General features: G+C 40.2%; 1 protein-coding gene across 3 annotated transcripts in view; it reads right to left on the bottom strand.

Moving 5' to 3' along the window:
- The window catches only part of bcas3 (BCAS3 microtubule associated cell migration factor), a 401519-nt gene that overhangs the window by 352939 nt on the left and 22054 nt on the right, over positions 1-26526 (bottom strand). For all 3 annotated transcript variants that reach the window (XM_075474182.1, XM_075474183.1, XM_075474184.1), the window contains exon 7: positions 20255-20327. In XM_075474182.1, coding sequence (XP_075330297.1) covers positions 20255-20327 — 73 coding nt within the window. The remainder of the gene's footprint in view (positions 1-20254; positions 20328-26526) is intronic.

The following is a 26526-nucleotide window of genomic DNA, read 5'->3' as shown; positions in this document are numbered from 1 at the left end:
TGGGTAGTGACCAAAAATTAGGTTGCGGATAAAATGGCGGAAATGGGTATCTTTCGGAGTAGAGCCACTGCTCCTCCGCATTGAAAGCAGTTAGTTAGGGTGGTTCGGGAATCTGGCCCTACTGGTCGCTTCCCTTTGGAGGTTTTCCGGGCACATCCATCTGGAACTAAATGGAGGGATTACATATCCCTTCTGGCCTGGGAATGCCTTGGGATCCCCCAGGAGGAGCTGGAGAGTGTCACTTGGGACAGAGATGTACGGATTTCTCTCCTGAACCTGATGCCTCTACTACCCAACCTTGGATAAGCCAAGGAAAATTGATGGATGGATGGCTAGATGGTGTCACCACAAAATACCATGACAATGTATTTTTTTTATTTGTTGATATTGACAACAGTTCCAAAATGGATTGTTCTAATATTAAACTGTTATGCTGTGATGCAAACAGAGGGCAAACCTGCTGCATCAATTGCTCTTTGGATTGGTGTTGCAGTGCACCCACGCTACTTGGAAATGATTTCTGTTCCATGGCTCAACCCAGAGTGCCTCATAGTGCCACATTTGGAAAACCTCCAATAAACACAATGTTTGATGTGACTTTTACAATCATGTGTGAGCTTTAAGTTTAGAAACACAACTGTGTACAATAGTCGCAATGTACCATTATGGAAATCTTGTGTCTTATTATAATGCCATCATTATCAGTCCAGTCTGTGTTCTTCCTCCTTAAAGAAACATGTTGACATCTGCTTTTTTAATTTTTACATCAGTGCTGAGCTTTCTCTATGAGCACTTTCTTTCTGACTGAGACAATCTGCTCACATCTCTTTATGAACATGACCTAAATCAGGGGATCAAAACCACAAGATTTCATGTGGCTATGGAAAGCATAGATGGAAGCCCTGAGAAGAAAGTAGGCAAATAAATTCATTTACAAGAAAAGGACGTTACCACATTTCCTACTGGTGCAGTTTTACAAGCTCTCCAAATACGTACAGCAATTACATGCTGTAGAAATGCTATACAAACACAACTTCATTTTGGGAAGTCACTGCTGGCTCTGCAGAAAGAAAAAATCTGACGCTTCAAAGCGAGGAATGGTATTTCCACTAGCATTTAACTGATGTGATCTTTTGAAAACTGAACCAGAAAGATTAGTACTGCCAATAGCCAATAATTTATGCTAACGTTCAACAAACACTCAACCTTTTACTTGAATTTTATTTGTGGCATAATTTAAAAAAAAAAAGTTCTTGATAATTTGACACATGCATTACTTTGCAAATGGTAAACCAAATACATAAATTTAACCCTGGACTCAGACATGAAGATGAAATTCAGTTGATTTTGACAATGCAAAGAAAATCCAAATGTATAATCCTAATGTTAGCTCAAAAGAGATAAGACACATAAGTTCATACTAAGACTAAGACTAAGTTCATTTAGTATTACTTTGGGAGCTTTCAGTCATATTAGATCATATTTGTCATAAATGGGAGCTTGCTCATTTGAATGAAAACAAAATAAAAAACTAAAAGTTATACATCATGTTATCTTTCCTTTTCTGTTTAACTTTGCAGAACATATCTTTCATGAGTCTATGATGAATTATTTCCATAACAACAGCGAAAGAAAAAACACAGAGCCTTTCCATACACGCTCCTCTTATTTGTTTTGTTCTTTTCCTGAATTCCCACTCCCATTCAAAGCTCAACCCTGCCTATTCCACTTACACAAAATTTGCTTGCCACATAAGAGACTACTTATGGACTGGGGGCCACAGTGATTCTGGAAGGCTGCAGGCATTGGTAGGAAAGTGATAAATGTAAAAAGTTCAACCATAGTTCCATGAATGCAGAACTACCATAGATATATTTCCTTTACTCGTAACACCACAGTTACAGTGCAGTATAGCTTCAAACTATAAAAGTGAATCAAAATAGCACACAAGACAAGTAAATATGATTTTAGGGGCCACAAAAAATACACTGACAAAAATGGAAATGTATGCATATGCAGCTCATAAATCGAACTTATTCCTTTTTCTTTTGACAGCAGTCAAGTGGATATTAATATTCATTACCTAAACCATTGCTTGAATTATATCCAGTTTTAGCCATTTTAGCCATGTGTGCCAATTTTCTGTCCAAAATAAGTGGAAGTACTTGACACGAAAAAACATATGCTAACAGAGTGGTTCTTTCTTTTCTTTCTTTATGCTTTGACATCCAAGCTGTAAAATGTAACAAGTAAGCCTTGCCTAGTAGGGAATATCAGCTATACAGCTTGAAGAAAGCATTTAACATGTACATTTACCAGTGTAAAATAATAAAGGATCACTGCACCAGATGCAAAACAAAACATACAGCACTATGAAAAACTCCCCAATCCACCACCTTCTATCAGCTTTCTCAACTAAAAAATTGTTTCCTGCAATGACTGCAGTTTCATTTAACTTATAACGGAATCTTGTCATGTAGCCAAAACATATTACCAGAATTTCATTTTGAGAACTAGAGGCCACTGACTATGGCAGTAGACACAAAAAGTGTGATGGTTAATGACCAGTTTGCATGACTTATAGAAAGCTGTGAAGTCACAGGTTTTCTTATCACTTCAAATGTGACTTGCATGGCCCTTCAATCTACATAAGAGCACTTAAAAGCTAAAATTTGGAGAGTCTCTCAACAGCACAAATCAGTCATCAACAGGATTCACATTCTGTTCCTTATCTGACAATACGTAAGACAGATTGATTTTTTTTTTTAATATATTCTACCAAAACGACTGGTTTTGCCATAGCCACACCTTCACTGTTGCATAGCTGTAAATGTTAATCATCATAAAGATTATCAAAACAAAGCTGAAGGTTTACAGAATAGTAAGGATGACTGTGATAGCACACATTTGCTAAAGTTCACCTCAAGTGATCATTTTGCAGGTCTTTGGTCACAAACAACAGATTTTTTTATCATGGCACATATCAAAGAATTAGATGGAACTATGAAATGAAATTTTGCCAAAGTACAAAAATCTAAATTTGAGATGGAAATGGGTGTCTATATCAAATACCAAATTCAAATTTTAAATAGTAATTTGACCAATATCAACTGATGAAATGAATTTAAGGATGGTACTAGAGGTCAGGAAATCCCTGATGGGAAATTTCTTCATCTGTATCAGTTCACGAGGGTCCTTAACCCATTGGCGCCTAAAGCACCTGCAAAAAAGGCTGCTCAATGCCTAAGCCAGTTTTTAGAAAAGGTCCCCAATGCCTGAGGGTTTTTTTTAACTAAAAACAATTCATTGAAAACACCTAAGAAAAATTAAAAAAAATTTCGCTGGCTGGATTGTATTACTTTTTTTTTTATCAATGTTGGACATTTGGTTCATGTAGTTTTGCTTTATGATTCAGGATAATACCCAATGCTGCTATTTATTATACTACTATTACTATACTGTTTCTATACTATAACTAAATCATAATATCAGCAATAATAATGAATGATAAAAAAAAACCTGCAATATATCTTGCATTGTGCAGTTATACTGTAAACTTCAGTGACACGACTTCTAAAACATCATAGTTGTCATACTGCAGTAATTCGCACCGGGCTCTCTTTTTTTTGACATAAGGGCAACGCCACTCAAATAAGAATGAGAAGTCGTCAGAATGCAGCGCAAGAATAAATAATTACATCATGTCTTAACGATCTCGTGCCATCACTCGGGCGACATTTGTCTGATACAGCCACTTGCTCTGCCTCCAGTAATCCCAGCGAGTTGGTAGTTTGATTATTCCAAAAGTTAGGCAGAGACCGATGAAAGATTTCATCTCCTGCTTTGACACGGGGCTCCACTTCGAGTTGGAAGGTGTGTGGCCGCGCCAACTCCACATCACTTCCATCGGTGTCACAGTATGTCTCGTTAACCGCAGCCATTGTAGCCGAGCTGTCAAATTAGCTACAAACGCACTATTGCAGAACAGGATAATCGAAAACACCCACCTCATGTGTATTTGAACCAATTATTGTGCATTACATGCTGCATGCGTCTTGAAAATAATGATAAATGAACAATGTTGCGCTACGCAACAACCGGCGTTAGGGACAATGTTGCGCTACGCAACAACTGGCGCGAGGGGCAATGTTGCGCTAAGCAACATCCGGCGTTAGGGACAATGTTGCGCTAAGCAACATCCGGCGTCAATGGGTTAAGGCTTCTCAAGAGCCAGCTAAGCCCAACAATCTTACAAGCACAACATCTACACGTGCACCTAAATCAACTTCCCAGACTTACAGTGGGACCAACACACCGAACAAAGAAGATGACGAGCAGAAGGAGGAGAACAACATGGATCCTTGTTTTGTGGGGATACTTGAGGAGATTTCTTTAAAGAAGGAAGATTTATTGATGTGTGTGCATAGAAAGGTTTGGCACCGTTTAACTAATTATAGTATGGACAGAACCATATACATATCTTTAAAGTATCCACCGCTTCAAGCATTCGGATGCAGAAGACATGGCATGGCTGTACACTTTTCAGGATTCAACCTCTAAAGGCCCTGACACACCCAACTGACATCCTAAATACTAACTAATACTAAGGTAGGCGGAGGACAAGATTGTAGAAAGGGATGGTAGTCTATGAAACTCATTTAATAAGGGATACTTGAAAACCTTGTAGATAAAAAAAAAAGAGTTACGTCGCTCTTCATTGGTTCAGTTTTCAGCATGCAACAGAATTCTAGCTCATATAAGCAAGTTTGAATGTGTCAGGACTACATGCACAACCAAAAAAACTTGCTTCTGCATTGAAACTAACACATATTTATGTGTGCTTGTATGAAGCGTTTTCATGCAATGAAAAATAACAAATCCAAAAAATTGGACAATCTGTCAAATAAACAATGATCTTATGGCACTCAATTGTTTCAAAACCAGAAAAAATAAAACAATTCATCCTCATTATCACACTAAATGGTGCTATTAATGAACGTCAATATGACATTTCACAACAATACTTCCGATAATATTTCTATGCTGTTCCCAATTTGATGTCATCTCAGAGGAACCGTTTTTCCACAGAATGTTTCTGGCATAAAAGGGCAGCTCCAAACAAGTGAGGTGACCAATGTTGGCAGGAAAAATATTTAGTTATTTAGAGACATCCGTCTCTATATCTCCATATCTACCCTGATCAGCAAACAGAGTCACTTAACTAAGCTATTGCTACATGATCATTTATTCAACATGGGGAATTACAATAGTAATGTTACATGATTCAATTAAAAGGGCTAGGAACATTTTTAAACTTTCATACAGTAAAATATTAATTGATATGACCACATGGGCCTGGTTTAGGGCATGAGATTGTGGTAAGGGTTTGAAAAGTCATTACAAATCATTCAGCCTGTCGAGTGTGTTTATACGCACCACTTCCAGTACTACTGAGTTTAATCTGACTTCCTATTTGAAAGGGGAAAACTGGTGAGGCAGAACACATTTTCAACTGACATAAAACAGACACACAAGTCAAAATAAACGATTTAGAGTGAAAATGGAGCCCCACATCTCTGCCTATGCAATGAAGAAGTGTGTGTGTGTGTGTGTGTGTGTGCCTGGGTGCAGAGCAATGGAACAGGAGAAGTAGAGGCCATATCACAGCCAGTCTTATTTTCATGCTGAGGCATGTTAAAAGGGCTCAAGGACTATTTAAAATTTCAAATAAAGAACAACTTTTTTATTCTACATTTTTACATGTCAGGATATAAGGGAAAAATCCTTTGACCCTTACCAGTTTGAAAATTAGGTAAATACAGCCTTAGATGAGCAACACCACATGACACAATATACCATCTCATTACTCATTTATCAAAAACTATGTCAAAATGCAGAAGCTGTGTGCTTGTAGAAACAAGCAATAATGGTCAAAGCTTTCCACTGTGGTGTGGTTTATCTAACGGAAATTGTTCCAGAAGTCTTTGTCAGTTCAGATGCAACTTTTTAAACGAATGAGCTGCCATGTTCATTTTAGTCTTCTCCTGACAACCCTTTCAAATAAGCAATACCTGTTCTGTCTTTTTCTAACTGTACTGTCAACATTAACATGGACATGAGCATTTCACATGCTGACTGAGGCCTGTCGCTTCTAGGTGTTTTGCTATTTCTCCGAGTTTGCAAAATCCAACCTATGAAAAGATTTGCTGTGATGCTGGGACTCTAGGGAACATGGGCAACTGTCTTGAGTTTCATCATTAGAGAATAATTTATCTCGCTGTAGAATGGTGGACTGTAAATAGCTTGGAAATTGTTTTATGTCATTTGGGCGGCCATGGCTCAGTGGTTAGAGTCGGTCGTCCAGTAACCGGAAGATTCCCACTCTCGCCACTCAAAAAATTGGTGGAACTGATAGCTGGAGGGGCTGCAAATGGCTGCCCACCGCTCCAGGTTGGCATCTGTCTCTATGAGTGTGTGTCATGTCAACAGGTGCCAACATGGATGGGCTAAAAGCGGAGGACAAATTTGTGTGTATGCATGACAAATAAATCTGATATTAATCTTATAACACTTCTCTAAGATCATTGCTTATCTCAGTCTTATCTCCTTGCCAATGTGTTAACGCACGCCTGAATGCTTCAAAGCAGCAATCTGCCAAAACTTCTGCTTTTACACAGGTACTCACACTTGCTGATGATCAGTTAATCAAGTGCATTGATCAGTAGCACTTAGCTGCTACTTGTATTCTTTATTACAAGAAACAGTAAGGGTGTACTTAGTTCTTCTCACCCGGCTCCTGTATTTTTCCTTAGTTTTTGTAACTGAACAATTTCATGGTTTTATATGTAACGTGTCGTACATCTGAGGTAGTATTTACCTAATTGAAACATTTAGAACAGAACGAAAGCGTTTCATTTTTGCCTTTTGCTTACAGTGCCCTAATGCTAGGTTTGGGTGGCACAAGCATGTGTGTGCATGTCATCATAATGTGAGAACAAGGAACATCATATCCTCATGGTGGATAGAAAGCATCACTTCTATAAATCCCCTTAATCTGGTGGTTCATTTTATACAAATGCTTGAGGATTTCCATTTAATACATTTTAGAAGGATACATCTGGTTCACAGAGCAAAACCTGTCACGAAAATTCACTAAAACGCAAGGGCTTAGTGGCACAATGGGCTTTTGCCATCAAACGTGTTTGTGTTAAAGTTAAGTTAAATGTGTTGTTTGCAACCATGTATTATTGCCTGTGTTCTTTTATGACAGGATTTCAAGACAATGTTGATACAGCTGTTCAGATAATGCCACAGTTAAGCTGGGCATACACTGTGCGATTTTTGGCCCGATTTAGACACGATTTTCACTCGTGCGACTATTTTGGAGATCGGGCCGAGTTTTGGCTCAATCGTGCGTCTCGCATCGTGTAGTATACATGGGGTAACGACAAACGATTAAGCCCTCCCGATCGATCGGATGAAAATCAAACTTGTTTGAAATCCTGGTCGCTCCTCGTGAGGCTCTCGCACAGTTGAAGCAGCTGGACGAGCCGATTGACCTCATCCTGTCACACTACGCATGCGCGCACATAGGTACGGAAGAGAAAAATGTCAACAGAAGAAGAAAAAGACAACAGAACAGCATGGCAGCGACCGGCGACCGAGTCCGACGTGTCGTGCAGTTTGAGCAGCCAGATCGTATCAGACCATCGGGTCGTACAGTGTGAGAACAGGAATCGTGAGCTGTGACGTTTTATCCCTTGCGATTCACTCGTACAGTATGAGCAGCAGCTGAATCACGCGATTGAAAAAAATCCCACAGTGTATGCCCAGCTTTACACATTTACCTTGCATTTTAATGACACATACTGTCAATGTGAGTGGTGGCATCCAAACCTATGTGCAGGAGCACCATAAAAGAACACCTGAAGTGATGCTATAACACACACTAATATGTTAAAGGAAATTAAAAATTGCAGCATATTAGCTTGTTTAGATATTTCCAAAACAGAAAGATAGAAGAAATTTAAACTATATCTATTTCATTGCATAAATATTAGAAAATTGGTCTAATTCAAATAACATACAAACATCACTGGACAGTCAAAATCTACATTATGTAACAGAGAAACAAGGGATATTACTGGATCCACAACAGGGCTGCATGATTAATACTAAAAAATACTGTTTGTGCTTCATGTAAATAAACAGGACCTCTTGGCCCTTAGGAAAGTAGCCCGCTCAGCTGAGCTGACTATCAGAACAACCCTACCCGACCTGCAACACATTTATGTTAAACGATGCAGGTCGAGAGCTGAGCAGATCCTCGGGCAGCCCCCCCAACCCCGGACACTCACTCCTCTCCCTGCCGCCTTCAGGCCGTCGGTTCTGCAGCCTGAGAACCAGCTCTGAGAGGATGAGGAAAAGCTTCTTTCCCCAGGCCATCCGTCTGCTCAACAGTGAGCATTAAACTGGACTCCACTTCTATCCATTAATACTGTATATTAACAGATACCTTATGCATTTTCTTTTATTCTTTTTTTTTTTTAATAATAATTTTTATTCATATTTCATAATTAATTTTAATTATCTTTTTATTGGTAGCAGGACAAGGACGAATTTCACATTGTACTGAGTTTTATTTGTCACATACACAATCATACAATCTTGAATCTTGAATCATGTGTCTTCGTTATACCTAATGTCTTCTTAGTTCAAGGGTTCATGTCTGGAAATACACTCAAGAAACTTGGATACATTCAAATAAATCAAATGAAAAAATATTTAATTTATCCCAAAGGGAAATTAAATTGTTGTTGTATATTTTTTTGAACAATCATCATAAGCTGTCATTATGAATAATGTTGTTGCTGTTGGCAGGAAGGACCTTATGCATCTCTCCATGTTACAGTGGAGCTGAGGAATTCAGCGATGTTGTTTGAAGACAATGGGCCTCATGCAAGAACATTTTCGTATTCTTTTTCTAAATTTTTCTCACTTTTTTCGTATGACGGTCTCGCATGAACCCGCCGCGTCAGATTCAACAAACGCTCTTAACTTTGGAAAAGTGTGTAAACGACCTGCGTAAACATGATGAATTTCAAGTGCACGAGGATAGTAGATTTGCATACTCCACTCCCAAAATGATACCATATAAGGCTACGCTTCTTCTCTCCTGTGCCAGGAAGTGTTGAGTGTCGAATCACGAAAATGGCATCAAGGCGCAAAAAGAGAAACTTTAGGGGCTCTGAGACTGAAGTTCTGCTTTCAGAGATCCAGAAAGGAAAATCTGTCATTTTGAGCAGTGTCAGCAGTGGAATTACAGGACCTGCTAAACTGAAGAAATGGGAAGGATCACTCATAAATTCTGTTCGTACCTGAAAGAAAACTTAAAACACGAAAAAATTGGTGAATGCGCAAATTGTCTTAAAACACTCGTTCGCACGACTTAAGAACAAATCAGAACGGTTGCATGAGGCCCAATGTGACGAAGAGGATAGGCAGTGTTTTTCTTTATGTTCATTAAAGCTGCGGTCGGCAACTTTTTTTTAGCCATATTAGCTTGAACTGTAATGGGATTCTGGAAGTAGAATATTAAATAGGCTGTTTAGGAAAAATAACGAAATCTGTAGCTCCCTCTGAAGCCTGTAATCATGCTTGCAAAAACCGAGCGCTCCCGGCTGTTTTTAACCAATCAAGTTAGGGTGGAGGAATCCTACCTGTCAATCACAGCTTGTGCACACGCTGCTGAGCGTGAGTCTGCCCCAGCTTGTGTGCGCTCACACTGGTGTGAACTCACGTGCACAACCTCGTCCACAGAGGGGGAGGGGTTTGGGGGGCGATTCGGAGCTTGTTAGAGGTTGGTGGAGAGACCTGAAAGTTGTGTCAGTTCGAATTTTCCGACTTTAGACTCGCAATTTTGAAAACCTGCCGGCTGCAGCTTTAACTTGTGCTGCATTCTTATTTTAATAATCAAGTCCAGCGTCTTACCCATCACCAATACACCCAACAACTAGAGTGTCAGTTTTTTCTGGAGATGAAAGGACTCTGAGTTGGTAGAAGCAGAGGTGTCATTGTGCCCTGATGTGCGGGGAGATGATGCTGGTACTGAGCTAAGATCTATGACTGAGGTGGAGTTGGAACAGGGAGGATGTGAGTACAGGAAGGTTGTGAGGTCTGTGTTGCTGGAAAAAGGGGAGAAGCATGTTGTGTTTATCTGAGCTGAACCTACTGAAATACATGTCCAATCCAGGCTTCCATCATTCCAATCCTCTTTCACCCTAAAGCCTACCCACACATCTCTCATGCCACCAGAGTTCTTCTCATAACATATCCAGGATTAAATGATCTTTTAACAAGTCCTCCACCTTTCGTCTCGCCACTGTCTTCAGTCACTTTCTGTCCAGCAATGTCTGGTACTGCATTCCTGTTATTCCCACTTTGTCATCGTCTGTGCTCCAAGCTAATCTTTTCTTCTTTTTTTGCAAGTGATCTCAGATTGCCCATGACTGTTCAGGGAAGAAATTCTTACTTCCAGAGAACTGACTGAGAGGTTTTTGAACACCAGGTCCTGGAGAACCACACTACAACAGTGCTGGACAACATCAGGTTCTGCACGGACAATGTCACCAGGGAAAAACGCTTAAGGATTTAACCCAACTGGAAGCCCTGGATGACTAGGGAGGTCCAGAAGCTGCTGAAAGTCAGGAACACCACTTTCAGGTCTGGTGATGGGGCACAGTGCTGCCAGAGCCAACCTGAAGAGAGGCATCCGAGAAGCCGAGGCAGTGTACAGGAAGAGGATAGAGGACCACCCGAGGAGCAACAACACCAGGCAGGTATGGCAGGGTGCCCCGCACATCACCAGCTACAAATCCAGCAACTCCTCAGCCGCTCAGGGAGATGCCCATCAGGCAGAGGAGCTCAACTTCTTCTTTCTCCGCTTTGAGGCGACACCACCAGCAGCTCCACCACAGCCACCTGTCCACTTATGCCTTGTGTACACCAAGAGCGACCTACACTAACTGAGCGCCGGAAATCATTATTTCTCTATGGAGGGTGAGCGAACTGGGCGACCAGAGCGAATTCCAGCAATTAAACTCAAGCTAATATGATGGTAATGAGCTATGACGCGGTTCGCCGAAAACCAATGACAATCCACAGATTGTAGGGGTCCGACAATCCGTGGGATTTGCGGAAACAGACGTGTAAACTTTGGTTCCTTGTTCCTACGTCCAAAAATACGTCAAACAATAGTCGTTTAATCCTGAGACTGTTGCAATTGCCGTGTCAAGTGCTTCAATACAATAGTGTAGTAACCTCACGCATACCTTTCTCACTGCAATTAAGTTTTATTTTGGATTTATTTTCAAATTTATTTTATTTTTCACAGCTGCCTCTGCTATTCCTGCTCTTCTCAGGTGTACCTAATGTAGTTTTACATCATTTGTAACGTGATGTATATCTTGTATAACAAATTGTAAATAACAACACGTTTATTCGTGTCCCTGCCCTCTCTTTCCTCCTTTGTTCTTTTTCGCGGGGGTGCTGCACAGCCGCGGGGCCTTTAAAAATTGAACATTCTAAATGTGACGTCACGAGCGAACAAAGCTACCAAAGCAAATTCTCAAGCGAAGCTTCTCCAGTTAACTCCGCTACCAGGTAGCGTAGGTCGCCCTGGGTGTACACGCAGCATTACAGTAGAAGAGTGTGAAGTGAGGCAGGTGATGAAGAAGGTGAACCCGAGGAAAGTTACAGGACCTAATGGTGTAGCTGGATGGGTGCTGAAACACTGGCTGGAATCTTCACCAGGACTGTCAACTAGGGCTGAACGATATGGACAAAATTTCATATCTCGATATTCATGCCAGTTATCTCCATATCGATACGATGACTGTGGGTTCAGTGAAAACTAAGCATTTTTCTGAAAAATAAAAAACATAATACAAAAGAAGGACGTCTGCAGACCTCGAGTCTTGAGTTGGAAGTTTGTTGTTATAAAATGGAGCGTTAAACTGATGTAAGGTTCAGTCGTCCGGCTCGACCACAGGTCCGTGGTTGTGGCAAAACGTTCAATTTCACGAAGCTCGGATTCAACATTCATTTTACATTTGTTGTAGACTTTTGGAATGGCACCTTCTGTTGTCTCAAAAAAAGCAATAGACATGACATGGGACCAATCACACCCAGTTCATTCTCTCTTACAGCTTTTGCCATTAGGCGGGAGATACAGTGCAATGAAACCGGTTAAAAACTGATTTTATCCAAAAGCAATACTGTCACTGAAGTCAAAATTTATCTGCTCCATATTTGTTTCTATGTGCAAATATGCAATACATTCCGAGACAAAACTTTGTGTTACTGATCATGTTTTTTATTTACTTGTGTTTTTTATTCTTGTCTTTTTACCTCTTATGCCGGTAAGAGGTAATGTCTCTGTTAATCCTGCTTGAGAAACCCCCACAACAGGCTCCCATCTGCACATCAATTGTTTTTAACCATTTGCCTCTTAATTATCATCGAGATACAACATCCTGCATTCTGCTCCAAAGTGTAAATAGGAAGGGAAAAACTTCCATGACAACTGCACCTTCAATTTTATTGTTCTTTTGTTAAACGTGACATTCATTCATTTCATTTTAGTGTAAGGCTATTTGCACCCCTGGTACAATTAGCACTGTATGCTGATTGTACCCTGGTGAAAATAGAAGTGAATGCTATTCGTACACCGGTGCACTCAGCAATGTGTTCTATTGATACCCCGTCTGGTGCAATTAGAAGTGTATGCTATTTGTACCCCGGTGCAATTAGAAGTGTATGCTATTTGTACCCCGGTGCAATTAGAAGTGTATGCTATTTGTACCCCGGTGCAATTAGAAGTGTATGGTATTTGAACCTTGGTGCAATTAGAAGTGAATGCAATTCGTACCCCGGTGCACATGGCGATGTGTTCCATTACTGAAAAATGGGAGAGGTGATTTAGCATGAAATGATAGCTAGTTGAACCACTGTCTCCAGTATGGAGGATTACGTCGCTATCCATTAGGCCAGAGATGTCCTCAGCTAAGAGTTAAGAAAGACATCTATATTTCAATTTAAAAAGATATTAGTGCCATCAGAATTCTTCGCTTTCTGATGAAGAAAAAACGAATGTCCGCAATGGCCTTTGTGCTCACGAGCAAGGTGTTTTTGGTGGTAATTCACGGGGTGTGAAGAATCACAGATCTATAAAGAACCTTCTTTATAGATCAGTGGTGTGAATAGTGTAAGGCTATTGTACCAGGGGTGCTAATAGACATTCAGAATAATGTATGCTATTTATAGCAAAGTGTGCTATTTACACCCTGGTGCACTAGCTAATTGTTGCAATCAAAACTTCCGTTTGAGAACTGAATTGTTTTTCAAATTGCGCACCTTCTCTGCAGAGACGTTGGTATGCGCACTATCACTTCTCACTGCCAAAACGCATCGGGCAAGAATCGACCCCGGGACTCCTGCATCTTTACCCAAATCGCTTGCCACTACGCTAGTTGATCTTATAACATATCTGTGGTGTGCAGGTAACTTTATAGTTAATATGGCTGAACGTCATGATCGCGAAATTTCTAAAAACTAACAAACTGACGGTTGTAATGTGTTCACTGAACATCGATTATGAAAATAAAACACAATGTTTCCATCTAGTTTTTAATTGGAACAGATATTAGTGCCGAAACCTAGCAGTATTCTTCACTTTCTGATGACGAAAAAACGGATGTCCGCCATGTTTTTTTGTGCAAGCCAGCAGCTGTTATTTTGGTGTTACATCACGGGGTGTGAATAGCTCAGCTGTGTGGCCAAGGCTATTTGTACCAGGGGTGCAAATAGACACTCCGTTCATTTTATTACATTATTATTAGTATAAGAGCTCCTGCTCTCCATACAAGACATTTCCATTTAAACTATTCTAGATTTCCAAACCTCAACTGGCTGCTCCCACATTTAAACTACATTTCCCTTAGCATAGTTACTTATCATAAAGGATGTGAAAATGTGCCAGAATCACCAACAGATACCCAGCACAGCATCCAAACCAATGTGGGAAATGCTTAAAAAAAAAGGGTTTTCACAGAGAAAAGCTTTGTAGACAATAAAAAAAAAAATGACCAGAGCAACTATATTTTCAGAACTTTATCCAGTGTAATCTGAGCTTGCTATTTAAAGAAGATTATTTCAAAGAAGAGCAACAAAGATGATGTACTACAAAGGCAAAAACAATCTTCATAGAAAGCAAGAAATGAAGTAAGAAAGAAAGTTAAGTTAGATATTTTAAAAATGTGCAGTGGATCCATTTCCCAATGTCATGGAACTCACAGATGAAATGAGGAGGAAGATTACCAATCCAGTCATCGAGTTAACTCATTTCTAAAACGGCCCTCAGCATAGACTGGTTTGATAACAAAAACAATCAATCAAAGTACAATGTGGTGTATGTTATTCATAAATGCTCAGTGCCTGCACTGAGCATTAAGGCCATGGCTTTACCTACATTTACTTGCTTGGGATACATTTTCTGCAGTTTAACTGGTCATGCAATGTAACACTGCTGACATATTGGAAACAAAACTTTGATGTCCCTGATAAAGAAATGTTTTCTCTGTATACTAATTCATTCCTTGTGAAGCCAGGTATAGTAGGGTTTTTTTTAGCTTTTTTTATTGCAACTAAAGCTCAAAAGCATTTGCTTATTTAATTCATGAATAATTTATATGATTAAATGGCCACAAAATGTTGAACAAATTTGCCATGAAGAGTGGACTGAATGTTTAACCCTTCCAAAAAATGTTTAAAAGTTTTAAAAACAACTGTATTCTTAGAGGTGACCGTGATACTGGATCAGAATACTCATGAGTGTTAGCTAGAGCCTTGCAAGAGCACACCCAGTAATAATCTGCATGACGTGGGGTTACTCTATTAGTTGAAAGTTAAAAAAAAAAAACCACATCCTCTGAACATCTGGAGATGCTGTGAGGGGGTAGTTTGGAAATGTCACTTACAGTTCCAAAACTCCAGAGAACAAAGAGCGCTTATTCATCACTGATCTTTTGCCCAACAAGAGAATGCACTTGAACACCCACAAAAAGTAAGTTGCTTCCATCTTGAACATAAAATTTACATTAAATGAGAGAGCATATCTCCCAGAAGTTGAATACTTGACGTTCATCAAAAAATGACAATAGTAACAATGGCAAGTAAAAGAAAGAAACACGTTTTTCTTCCAGAAATGTTAGAAGACAAACCGATGCAACAGCACCAGAATTTTTTAATGTTTCCCAAAGCCAATTTGTCCTAATGCAGAGTAAAAGGGACCCATATGTAGGTTTACTGTCAAGAAAATCACTGCGTCCATACATTGTTTGGACTTAAAGCATAATCCTTTCCATTGATAAAATTATGTTGAGAGTGCCTGGCTGGAAATCCACAAGTACAGGGCTTCAGCACATGCTTTTTCCCCTCTCTGGTTTTCCTTTAATTTGCAAATCTTGTAATCTAAGCCTAGAGCTGACTGAACCGACTTCTAAACCAGCAGCGCTACAGCGGCCAGGACTCCAATCTGTTTTCCATTTAAGTGTCAGGACGGCATCCTTTTTGGTGGTTAACAAAAGCTGTTATTTCGAAATGATTATATACAAAAAATTGTGTGAGGACCTTAGTAGGTTTATGAACAGGCCCAGTGGAAAGTACTGTGCCGCACCCGGAAGCCTTTTTCCTTTTTGTCTTTGACCAGAGTGTTATTTACTGAGCACTTCTGTAGGAAGAAGGACTAGGCTATGCCATTCAGCCAGAGGTCAGGGTTTCTGCTTTTCAACACAGTGCATGTTTTCAGCATTAGTGGCAAGCGGTGCCTGGTTGATTCGCCAAACCGTCAAAGCGCTACATTTCTCAATGTCAATGAGGACATAGGAAAAGCAGAAGCAGTGGCAACAGCATCAGAGAGACAGGGGAAGCAGGTCCTGGAAAACGTCAAGAAGGTGGTCTCCATCGAGGCCCAACTGAGGACAGACTTCCTTATTTCATTTCCTGGGGAGGATATATTAAGCTACATTTTGTGTGGCTCTAGAATAGTTAATGGAAGAAAGTAAGAGAGGAAGGGCACAAACTGACTACAATAAAATTGTCTAAGATATCTTTTTGAATTCTTTTTCTTTTCTCATAACAGAGACATAATTATCCCAGCCAAGAACAACAAATTGCCTACTGTACCTCCTAAGTGGCTGTGGGATGTTCAGCTACCGCTCACATTCCAATCAAAGTGTCACCACAGATCCAGAAATTATAGTCACTACGCCCACATCACTGCCTCACCTCGGGTGGTTGCCTATGAAGGGTTCATTCTCAAAAGCTGAGTATCTTTTGATGCCTCGAAACATTTAAAAATCATCTTTAGATGTCCCATTTTTTGCACTTCAAATGTAACTTCTAAACATTGTGGTTCTCTTAAGGCTACACAGCTGTTCATTACAAATAATTCTCCTATCATATTGATATTAAACATTGCTGTGAGTTCTGCTGTTGATTTTCTTCTGTTTGTTAAATTTCAGTGATCTCCAATTGTGATGAATTATTTCTTCCTTTTACTATTATCCTTCCTGGTTTTATTTAAGCAATAAAACAGTTCTTAACCCTACTTAAGTAGGCCAGCAGTCTGTTGTTTTGCTTCATGCAGACCAATAATCTGAGCTGTTTGAAACAGAGAAATATATTTTCAATGAACAAAGGATGTGTCTATGCACATGGTTGCTCCAGGAATGCGAAGCTGCTCACTGAATCTGTTCGAACTAAATATGTTTCCAGCTAAATTATACTAATAACCGCAGTATTTTCCCACAGATACGTACTGATTTGCTTAGTGAGGTCCAAGTGCTGAGCTTTTTTGGCCAGGCAGCGTATTTAGCTGTGATGAAACAGGGAGTTGCAAATGTATATAAAAAGCCTTGCAGCTGGAGCTCTGATGAGAGAGTTCTTGTCTTTCAATCGGAAGGCCAGAAGTTCAATCCCCTGTCCCTACACATGTTTCAGTGTCCTTGGGTAAGACACTGATTCTCACTATTTTCTCCAACATGCTTTAAAAAATAAAATAAAATAAAAAAGGTGCTGAATATAAGGATAGCAAATTGAAAATACAACACATAACATTCTAAAGCACTTTGTAGCATGCAAAGCAAACAGTCATCCAATAAGTGCTAACAATTTGTGGACCATTAAAATGGTTGACTGACTGATTACACTGACGTCACTGAATACATTGACATGTAATTATGGCCAACAAATAGGATTTTTTTTATGAAAAAACTTTTAATGATTAAGCTCCATCATATCTTAAAAAAAAAATAATAGTTCAGTATTTTGCCAATAGAGACCCTCACTCTCAGAGTGTAGGTTGGTGTTTTCTTTGAATATTCTATTATCTACATTACATGACAAAATAAAAAGATTCTAAAATCTGTAAACATCTCTGTGTGCGAGGGACATGGACGAAGATAGGTTGGCCGTGATTTTCATGCCCTCTGATTGCAATGCATGAAAAACAAGCTTTATTCTTTCATCACTGAATAGGCCCAGGAATACTTCCAGAAATCGTTGTCTCGGACGCTAAATGCAGGTCAAAGGTCAATAATCCAAATAAGAAACATGATCCAGAAACACTGCTGTATTCACAGCCGAAGTTCAATGGACTGAGGCAAAGTAAAAAAGGATTCAAGTGTCAAACAAATCCAAATTTGCAACTCCTTTATCATGACACTTAAGAGGAGAGGGACCATTCAGCTTGTTACCAGCGCTAAGTTCAAAAGCCAACATCTCTGAATTTATGAGGTCCATACACTACTCACAACTAGTGAGGGATATTCGGCTTTCGGGTGAAATTCCAGGATGAACCTAAAATGCATTCTAACCTTTCCAGGTGAACTTAATGTGACCTTCTGTAAACCTTTGAATGCACATGTCCAACTGTTCAACGTTTCACTTCTTTTTGCACAGGTTGCTGTTCTCTAACGGCAAAATTCCCAACAGGTGTTTGATCCTTGAATTGAATTGGTATTTGAACAGTCCTCCTCATCATGCTGTTCACATTTTGACATCATGAGACCAAGACGACACCTAACAGTCGATCTCCAGTACCCCGTCATTGTGAGAATTCAAACAGGATGTTCTCAGACGGATGTGGCTGCTGAGCTTAGAGTGTCACAGAGTGTCATCAGCAGGTTGCAGCAGAGAGACTGGAAGGGTCCCAGAAAGGCATAGAAGTGGACGTCCTTTGCCCATATCCCACACTGATGAGCACTTCATTGTGAACAGCGCCCTGCGGAACCGGATGATGAATGCCACTCAACTCCAGGCACATTTAAGGCACCCAAGTGTCACGTCAGACCATTCGAAAGCGTTTACATAAGCGCGGTCTGCGTGCTGGACCACCTGCGAGGGTCCCTGAGCACACCACCTGGCACAGGAGTCATCGTCTCGCACGGGCCAGGGAGCCTTTACGCTGGACGAGGGACCAGTGGGACTCAGTGCTGTTCTCTGAATGAAAGTCGACTCACGTTGAGCAGAAATGATGGCCGCCAACGATGTTGGAGACGTCAAGGAAAGCGCTATGCATCAGCCACTGCTGTCACCAGACGAGCCTTTGGTGGTGGTGGTGTTACAGTGGGGGCAGGTGTGTGTAGTCAGTACAGAACTGCCCTACACTTTTGGCGCTTTTCCACTACCTCTACACGGCTCTACACGGCTCGGTTTGGTTGTGTTTCCATTACACTTCGTGCCTCCTCGACGTGGAAGGGGTCGTCGTAACACGGCTGCGCGTGTTGCTGCTCACCCTGTAGCTTTTTGTCACACAGAAGGCAAGAGAAGAGAGCCAGAGAAGACTCCTGGCCGCCAGACAAAACAGTATTGAAAAGTACCGGAGAGTATTGTTACGAGCTTACAAAAGACAACGTTTGGAGGTAAGCTAACGGTTGCTAACGCTAGCTTTTGTTATCCGCGTTATGACGCTTCCAGTGACGACACTCATCGCCCAATCAGTGGAAGGCAGTCAGCTGATGTCACGTTTTAGTAACGCTTCGGCTCGCTTGGAACCAGGGCTGAGGTGGTACGGAAAATCGTCCCGGTTGCAGGTACAGCATGCTAGTGGAAACACGAAACAGCGCGCCGAGGCGAGCTAGTGGAAAAGCGCCATTTGTGAATGGTACAGTGACAAGCCCATACTACCTGAATAACAACAGTAATCCAGTCATTGTGCCCCTGCATGAACAACACAGGCCTAATCTCATCTTCATGGACGACAACGCTCCAGCTCATCGAGGTGGCATCATTAGTGAAAGGCTGCTGGAGACTGGGGTACCTCAGATGGAGTGGCCTGCACTCTCTCCAGACCGGAATCCCATAGAAAACCTATGGGATCAGCTGAGTCGCCGTGTAGAGGCTCCTAACTCTGTACCCCAGAACCTCAATGAGCTGAGGGCAGCCCTTCAAGAAGAGTGGGATGCCATGCCTCAGCAGACAATAAGTTGACTTGTGAACAGCATGATATGTCGTTGTTGAGCTGGAATTGATGCTCAAGGGAGTTATTGAGACATTGACATTTTTTGTTGTGGTATACCCACCGCTGTTGCTGGCTTTTGTTTCAATGAATTGTTTGAGATGAGGAAATCAACGGTGCATGCTTCTACTTAAATGCCCAACTTTCATGATATAATATCACTGTGGCGTGAACTTTTTCCATAAATTTCACCTGAAAGCCAAATATCCCTAACTTTTTGTGAGTAGTGTAAGTGCCAATGGAACCAACAACTTGCACATCTGGAAATGCACAATAAATGCTATCGATATATAAATGTTCAAGAGAAACATACACGCCCATTTTTCAGGGAAGGCCTCGCATGTTTCAGGAAGAAAATCCTAATCCACCAACTGCATCTATTACAGCCTTGCTTCATAGTTGAATAGTCATAAAAAGCAAACTATGACCAAAAAGACCAAGGACTATTGAGTAGCTAGAATCCTATATCAGACAAGAGTGGGACAACAATCAATCCTCTTTATGTTCATACACATTAGGCAAATTCAATTAGGATTTCTCTCATATTAGCGATAAAGAGGAAGAGAGCAAGAAATTGTGGCGTACAATAAGGGTCTTCAGTGCAAAGACCTAAAAAACTCTCAAGATGAAGGCAGAGAGACAAAGTAATATCAGTGATACGATGAAGCATGAACTCACCCAGAGGACCCTGTGCTCTTGCAGACCCCTAGCAAGGGCCTCTTTTCGGCAAAATTGTCTGTCTTCTGAGAACCTGAAGAGAAAAAAGGAGCCAAAGGATGAAGCAGATGACAAACAGAACCATATGCACACAACAAAGATGAGTATTCTTTAACAAACATGTAAGGCCTCTAGGGCTGCCAAGCCTCAAATCAACAGACAGCTTAGTACCACAACAGACACATTACTACTGTTACCCTGTAATTCAACTACGGTCGACAAATATATTTAAGAAATAGAGATTTAAGATGAAAAAAGTCCTCTGTTTTTTTTCCCAAGAAAAATATGGAACAAAATAGAATAAAAATTGAAGGTCCCAAATTAAGCTGGAGAGATCTGTATGCTGTGAACTGGAGTATGAATTTCAGTCTTGTTTGTTTTGGAGTTTGTTTTTGGGGTGCTAGGAAATGCTAAGAAAAGCAGCAGACTTTTTAAAACTCAAGAGAAAACATGCTGTAGTGAGAGAAGTGATTTTTTTTTTTTGTCGAGCAGAAGATAAGAGGATTGAGGGGAATGGGGGGCTTCGGTTAAAAAAAGATGTTACCTTTTATAGGGCCTTCCCTACCAGTTCTTAACACTCTAAAAAGGCTTTCATACTTTTGTCATCAGTCATCTTTCTCAGTAAAGATATTGAGCTCTAATGTAAATATGTCCCTCTGAGACTTAGTGAAAAAAAAAAAAAACACATTTAATAGTTATTTTCTGGTTATAAATGAAACAATAAATAGAGAGTTATTGATTTGATTTCTATTTGAAGAGACGGAAACTGAAGCGAGAACTTTTATGTGAACTGCATGCTTTTGTGTTACAGTGAGAATGCTGATTATTACAAAAAACCCACAAAGACCTGCATTTATATATGATTATTTATATTGCCTCAATGGACATTTGTGACAAGCCAGGGAACACTTTCCAAGACAACGGAAGAGTATAGATTATAAATTCCAGAGACAATGTGGATAAATGGCAAACAAGCACTTCCGCCTCTATTCTAGGAAAGAGAAATCTTGCCTATTATAATCAACACCTATTTTCAAGACTCTTTAAGTCCACCCATCCACAGCCTCCAATGCGAGACAATTAGCCTTTTAAAGGCTTACCACAGTGCAACACTGTTTGCGCCCTAGCAGATTACAATCAGTCTCTTTCGCCCAAGTAGTAGAATTTATATTTATTTTCTACTGAGAGAATTACTTCTCTCATGTGTCAGGCTATCTGCTGCTTCTTATTACTGTGGTTTGCTTTCATCCACTTCCAGCACTCTTCATCAAATGCTTCTATTGTGTGTTGTTTAAATTTGCCAAAAGACCGGAACAAGTAGGAGACAAAAAGCTGATTTTCTCACAAAAAAAAAAAAAAAAAAAAAAAAAAAAAAGACACAAACCAGCTTTTGCAATGCTGACTGGCACCTTTGATGAAATGATGAAATTGACTGTAAATTTCATCATTTACAGACAAGAGATGTAAATTATTTACATCTCTTGTCTGGAAAATATCAAATCAGCGGAACATGTCTGTGAGAATATGAACAGTGGTATAACACTATATCTACCTTTCCAGTCAGCCAGACATATATATATATATATATATATTTTGCCAGATGGAGAAGCATGATTGGTCACTCCAGAGAAGGCGTCTCCACTGCTCTAGAGTTCAGTGGCGGCGTGCTTTACACCGCTGCATCTGACGCTTTGCATTGCACTTGGTGATGTATGGCTTGGATGCAGTTGCCATGAAAACCCATTCCATGAAGCTCTCTACGCACTGTTCTTGAGCTAATCTGAAGGCCACATGAAGTTTGGAGGTCTGCAGCGATTGGCTCTGCAGAAAGTTGGTGACCTCTGCGCACTATGCACCTCAGCATCCGCTGACCCCGCTCTGTCATTTTACGTGGCCGAACACTTCGTGGCTGAGCTGCTGTCATTTCCAATCGCTTCCACTTTGTTATAATCCCATTTTAGCCTCCCTCCACTAACTGCCTGTGCATTTTAAGAGTCCATTTTAAGATTCTTTTATTTGTTTTTAAATCTTTAAATGGACTCGCCCTGCCTTACCTCTCTGAGCTGCTCCATCCATATGCTCCTGCCCGGTGCCTCAGGTCAGCTGATCAGCTGCTCCTGGAGGTACCGAGGGCCAAACGGAAGCTCAGAGGAGACAGAGCCTTTTACACTGCCGGTCCAAAACTGTGGAACAATATCACATCAGACAAGCCCCTTCACTGCCCATTTTTAAAACTCGTCTTAAAACCCATTTTTATTCCCTGGCCTTTAACCCAGCATGATACTCTGTTTCTGTTATTGTTTTATTGTTTTAATATTGTTGTTGTTTTTGCATTGCTCTTGTGTTTTATGCCTTGTATTTTGTGTTGTACAGCACTTTGTTTCAGCCACGGCTGTGTTAAAAGGCTATATAAATAAAGTTGAGTTGAGTTGAGTTGATAATACCACTGACAGCTGACTGTGGAATATTTAGTAGCGAGGAACTTTCACGACTGGACTTGTTGCACAGGTAGCATCCTATCACGGTACCACGCTGGAACTCACTGAGCTCCTGAGAGCGAAACATTCTTTTTTGTAGAAGCAGTTTGCATGCCTCGGTGCTGGAGTTTATACACCTGTGGCCATGGAAGTGACTGGAACACCTGAATTTAATTTTTTGGATGGGTGAGGGAATACTTTGGCGATATAGTGTATATATACTGTATCTCACCAAATCTAATGCCATAGGTAAAAAGATAACTGATCCAGTAAAACATAGATTTGTCATAATTGTGACAAACATTGTATTTTGAATTAAACCAAATATTTATTTTTGTTATTTTACAAAGATTACAAAAAATAACTGTCAGTCATGAGACAATGTATTCAGCTCAAAAACCAAAGAGAGACCGGTTTATTTAAAATCAAATTTCCTAGTATCCATTTTTAGGTTCAATATATGAGACACAACTGCGACTAAATATTTGTGCAGCCAAACACAATCAACGCGCTGAAATTAAATCAAGCTCACCTGTAATTTTAATAACTTTTTACTGTTGGGGAATTATTATTTTTATAATACAGTATTACAAAATACCATAAAAATGATGGAAACCTTTCAATGTAAAGTGTTATCAAAGAATGACAACACAAACACTGACATGGGACATGAGTCATGTTCATCTTCAAACGACTTTACACAGCTGGATTTATATCAACCTTCTGGAAGGGTGTGTCCTTATCTGGGATTGACTGACAGCAGCTGGCAGGCTACCGCCGTTATACCAAGAGACATAATAGACAAAAACAAATGTAAACTGTGGCTCCATACCATGAGAAGACAGCATGGTGTTAGTGGTGCTGGCCAGAAGGGAGCCCAGCAGCCTCTCTCTAACCCCAGTCATATTTGCAGCTTCATTTACACACTGTTGAATGTGTGGCAGCTGAGAAGCTCATCGCCGGCCTGATGTGGGTACCTTATCTATGCACTTTTGCTTTGTGGATGTTTATGTGCTTGTTAAGCCAGCTAAAGTGCAGTTCAGTTAAATAAGAAGACCTTAGCTGCAACACCAGTATGGGATGTTGTTCAGAATCAGGTTTACAGAAGTTTATTATTCATATTTTAAGTTATTGTCATAGACTTGCAGTCAGTGGCTCTACATGATGAGATTCATTCCATTATAGCTATAGTTGGGTTATGCTCCTTATTTGAGCAAGGCTAATTCTCCTTGGATATATGCGGGTGAATGAATGGGATCAGAGGCACAAAGCGTGTCATACCCCGGTATGATAGGTGGCGCTGTACCCATTCCAACTGTTGCTAATAGAGCCACTTCCTGTTGACCTCTTCACCACCAACAACAACAACAAACTCAGGCATTGGAGAAAGATGGAGAACGCAGAGCAAGATGAAGCTACGTCCCTCTACATTTGGTCTGTGATGAGCTGCTTGTTGCACAAACTCGATGCCCAACGGAGCATTCTCCGTCTCGCGTTTTTTGTTTCTTTCTGACGGCGACAACAACAGGAATATCGTCAGTAAAATCTGGAGCATGCGCAGAACGCAAAGTCCAATTAACCATGTGATTCACTGTCTACAAGCAGGTTTAGTGTGACTTTCAACCCAGTTATCTCGGAGTCTTAATCCAATCGCGAGTAACCCGATCCGGTTCAATTTTTAGTCAAACTAAAGTCCGATTTTTAAAGTGCCATGTAACCCCACTGAGTGACCACCAGCTCAACCCTCAAAAAAGACCATATTAATTCATTCTAGATTTGATTGGCAGTCAGAATAAAATGCTGGAACATATGGAAGAAAAGTCTAAAGTCAAAGAAATGCAAAATAAACTGTTGCTATCATTAGAAAGAGAAAAGATTCCTGTACCATAACAAAAAGGGATAATCTGTCAGATTTATTTACACAGTACAGTTTATTGTACAAATAGTCATTAATGAGAATACTTGACTTTGAAGAAACATTTCTGTTTAGCTTTATTTTCTCAACTTTCTATCATTTAGTATTTTTTTATTGGACTATATAGTGAGACTAAGGTGCCAGCAAAACGAACATTATCCTTTCTTTATACTGTATTTCTGTTACATCATCATGCATTATTTCATTGCTGACTTTTCAAGCTTACATTTCTCCTTAATACTGCTGTAAAATGCAGTTACAAAGAAGCCTCTACATCATAAAGAAAGACTGGTGCAAAAGTCAGAATTATCTTCAACATTTTGCCTATGAGAAATCGATAAGATAGAGGGTGACAAAGGAAAAAATGATTCATAAAACTAACAACTGAAGACGTTTTAAAGTAAGAATGAAACAAGAGCAGTAGAAGAAGTGACTAACATAACAGTAGGAGCACAGCGAGGTTTCCAGCAGAGCGTTGGCAGCAAAGAGGCGCTGGCATCAGAAGCTTGCTACCATAGACTGTGAGGAGGCCAACAATAACTGTAGACTGACTTCAGTATTAGGGTGAGGTAGCAAGAAGCACTCTTTCATTTTAAGGATACAACACCATTTAAAGTGACCACAACCCAAAACTACATACGGTGCACCAGAGAAAATTCAATTGGAAGTGTTGATCTTGGATGATGAATTTAAGTGAACCAGAGTATATTTTTTCCAGGACAGACATTTTAGAATTATTTTCGAAAATAAATTTCAGTAAAGTACAAATAAAGATAATAATGTCAAAAAAAGTACATGTTGGTACCTTCTCCATCTTCCTGTTTGCTTTTGTGTCAAAAAATGTAAAAGAACACTTTTGGGTCGTAGTTTATGTTAAATATCAAATAAAAGATAAGATGGATACAGCTGCACATGAAAAAGAGAGATTGCTATTTTGTGTTTAGCAGAATATACTTCTTTTTTTACAAAAGATTTGTATTACTTTTAAAACAAAGTATATAAAGGGCTTAGCAGTGAACAGCCAGTGAACAGCCATTCCAGTTACTGATAATATATACACCAAAGGTTTTTGGGTTTGATGACATCATTTATTTAGAAAAAATATGTCCTTACAATCTGTGTGGAAAATGTACAAGATAGTACACACTTTTCCAATTGATATAATCACAAATCTTATCATCCCTTTTGCACATGAATCGTTTGGGATAAACAAAAGTCACAGGTAAGAACAAGAATGACATATATTTAAGAAGACCCCAGACCTCCTAAACCTGACCTCAGACTTCCTAAACCTGACCCCAGACTTCCTAAACCTGACCCCAGACTTCCTAAACCTGACCTCAGACTTCCTAAACCTGACCCCAGACTTCCTAAACCTGACCTCAGACTTCCTAAACCTGACCCCAGACTTCCTAAACCTGACCCCAGACTTCCTAAACCTGACCCCAGACTTCCTAAACCTGACCTCAGACTTCCTAAACCTGACCCCAGACTTCCTAAACCTGACCTCAGACTTCCTAAACCTGACCTCAGACTTCCTAAACCTGACCTCAGACTTCCTAAACCTGACCCCAGACTTCCTAAACCTGACCTCAGACTTCCTAAACCTGACCCCAGACTTCCTAAACCTGACCCCAGACTTCCTAAACCTGACCCCAGACTTCCTAAACCTGACCCCAGACTTCCTAAACCTGACCTCAGACTTCCTAAACCTGACCCCAGACTTCCTAAACCTGACCCCAGACTTCCTAAACCTGACCTCAGACTTCCTAAACCTGACCCTGTGCCAGTCATTTGTTTGGTTGGACACGTCCTTGAGTTTGGCTTTGATACAATTTTTG

This window comes from Odontesthes bonariensis, chromosome 9 (assembly GCF_027942865.1).
Source record: "Odontesthes bonariensis isolate fOdoBon6 chromosome 9, fOdoBon6.hap1, whole genome shotgun sequence".
Taxonomy (NCBI): Eukaryota; Metazoa; Chordata; class Actinopteri; order Atheriniformes; family Atherinopsidae; genus Odontesthes; species Odontesthes bonariensis.
Note: the sequence above shows the minus strand (reverse complement) of the source record. Positions and strands in the feature narration are given on the sequence as shown.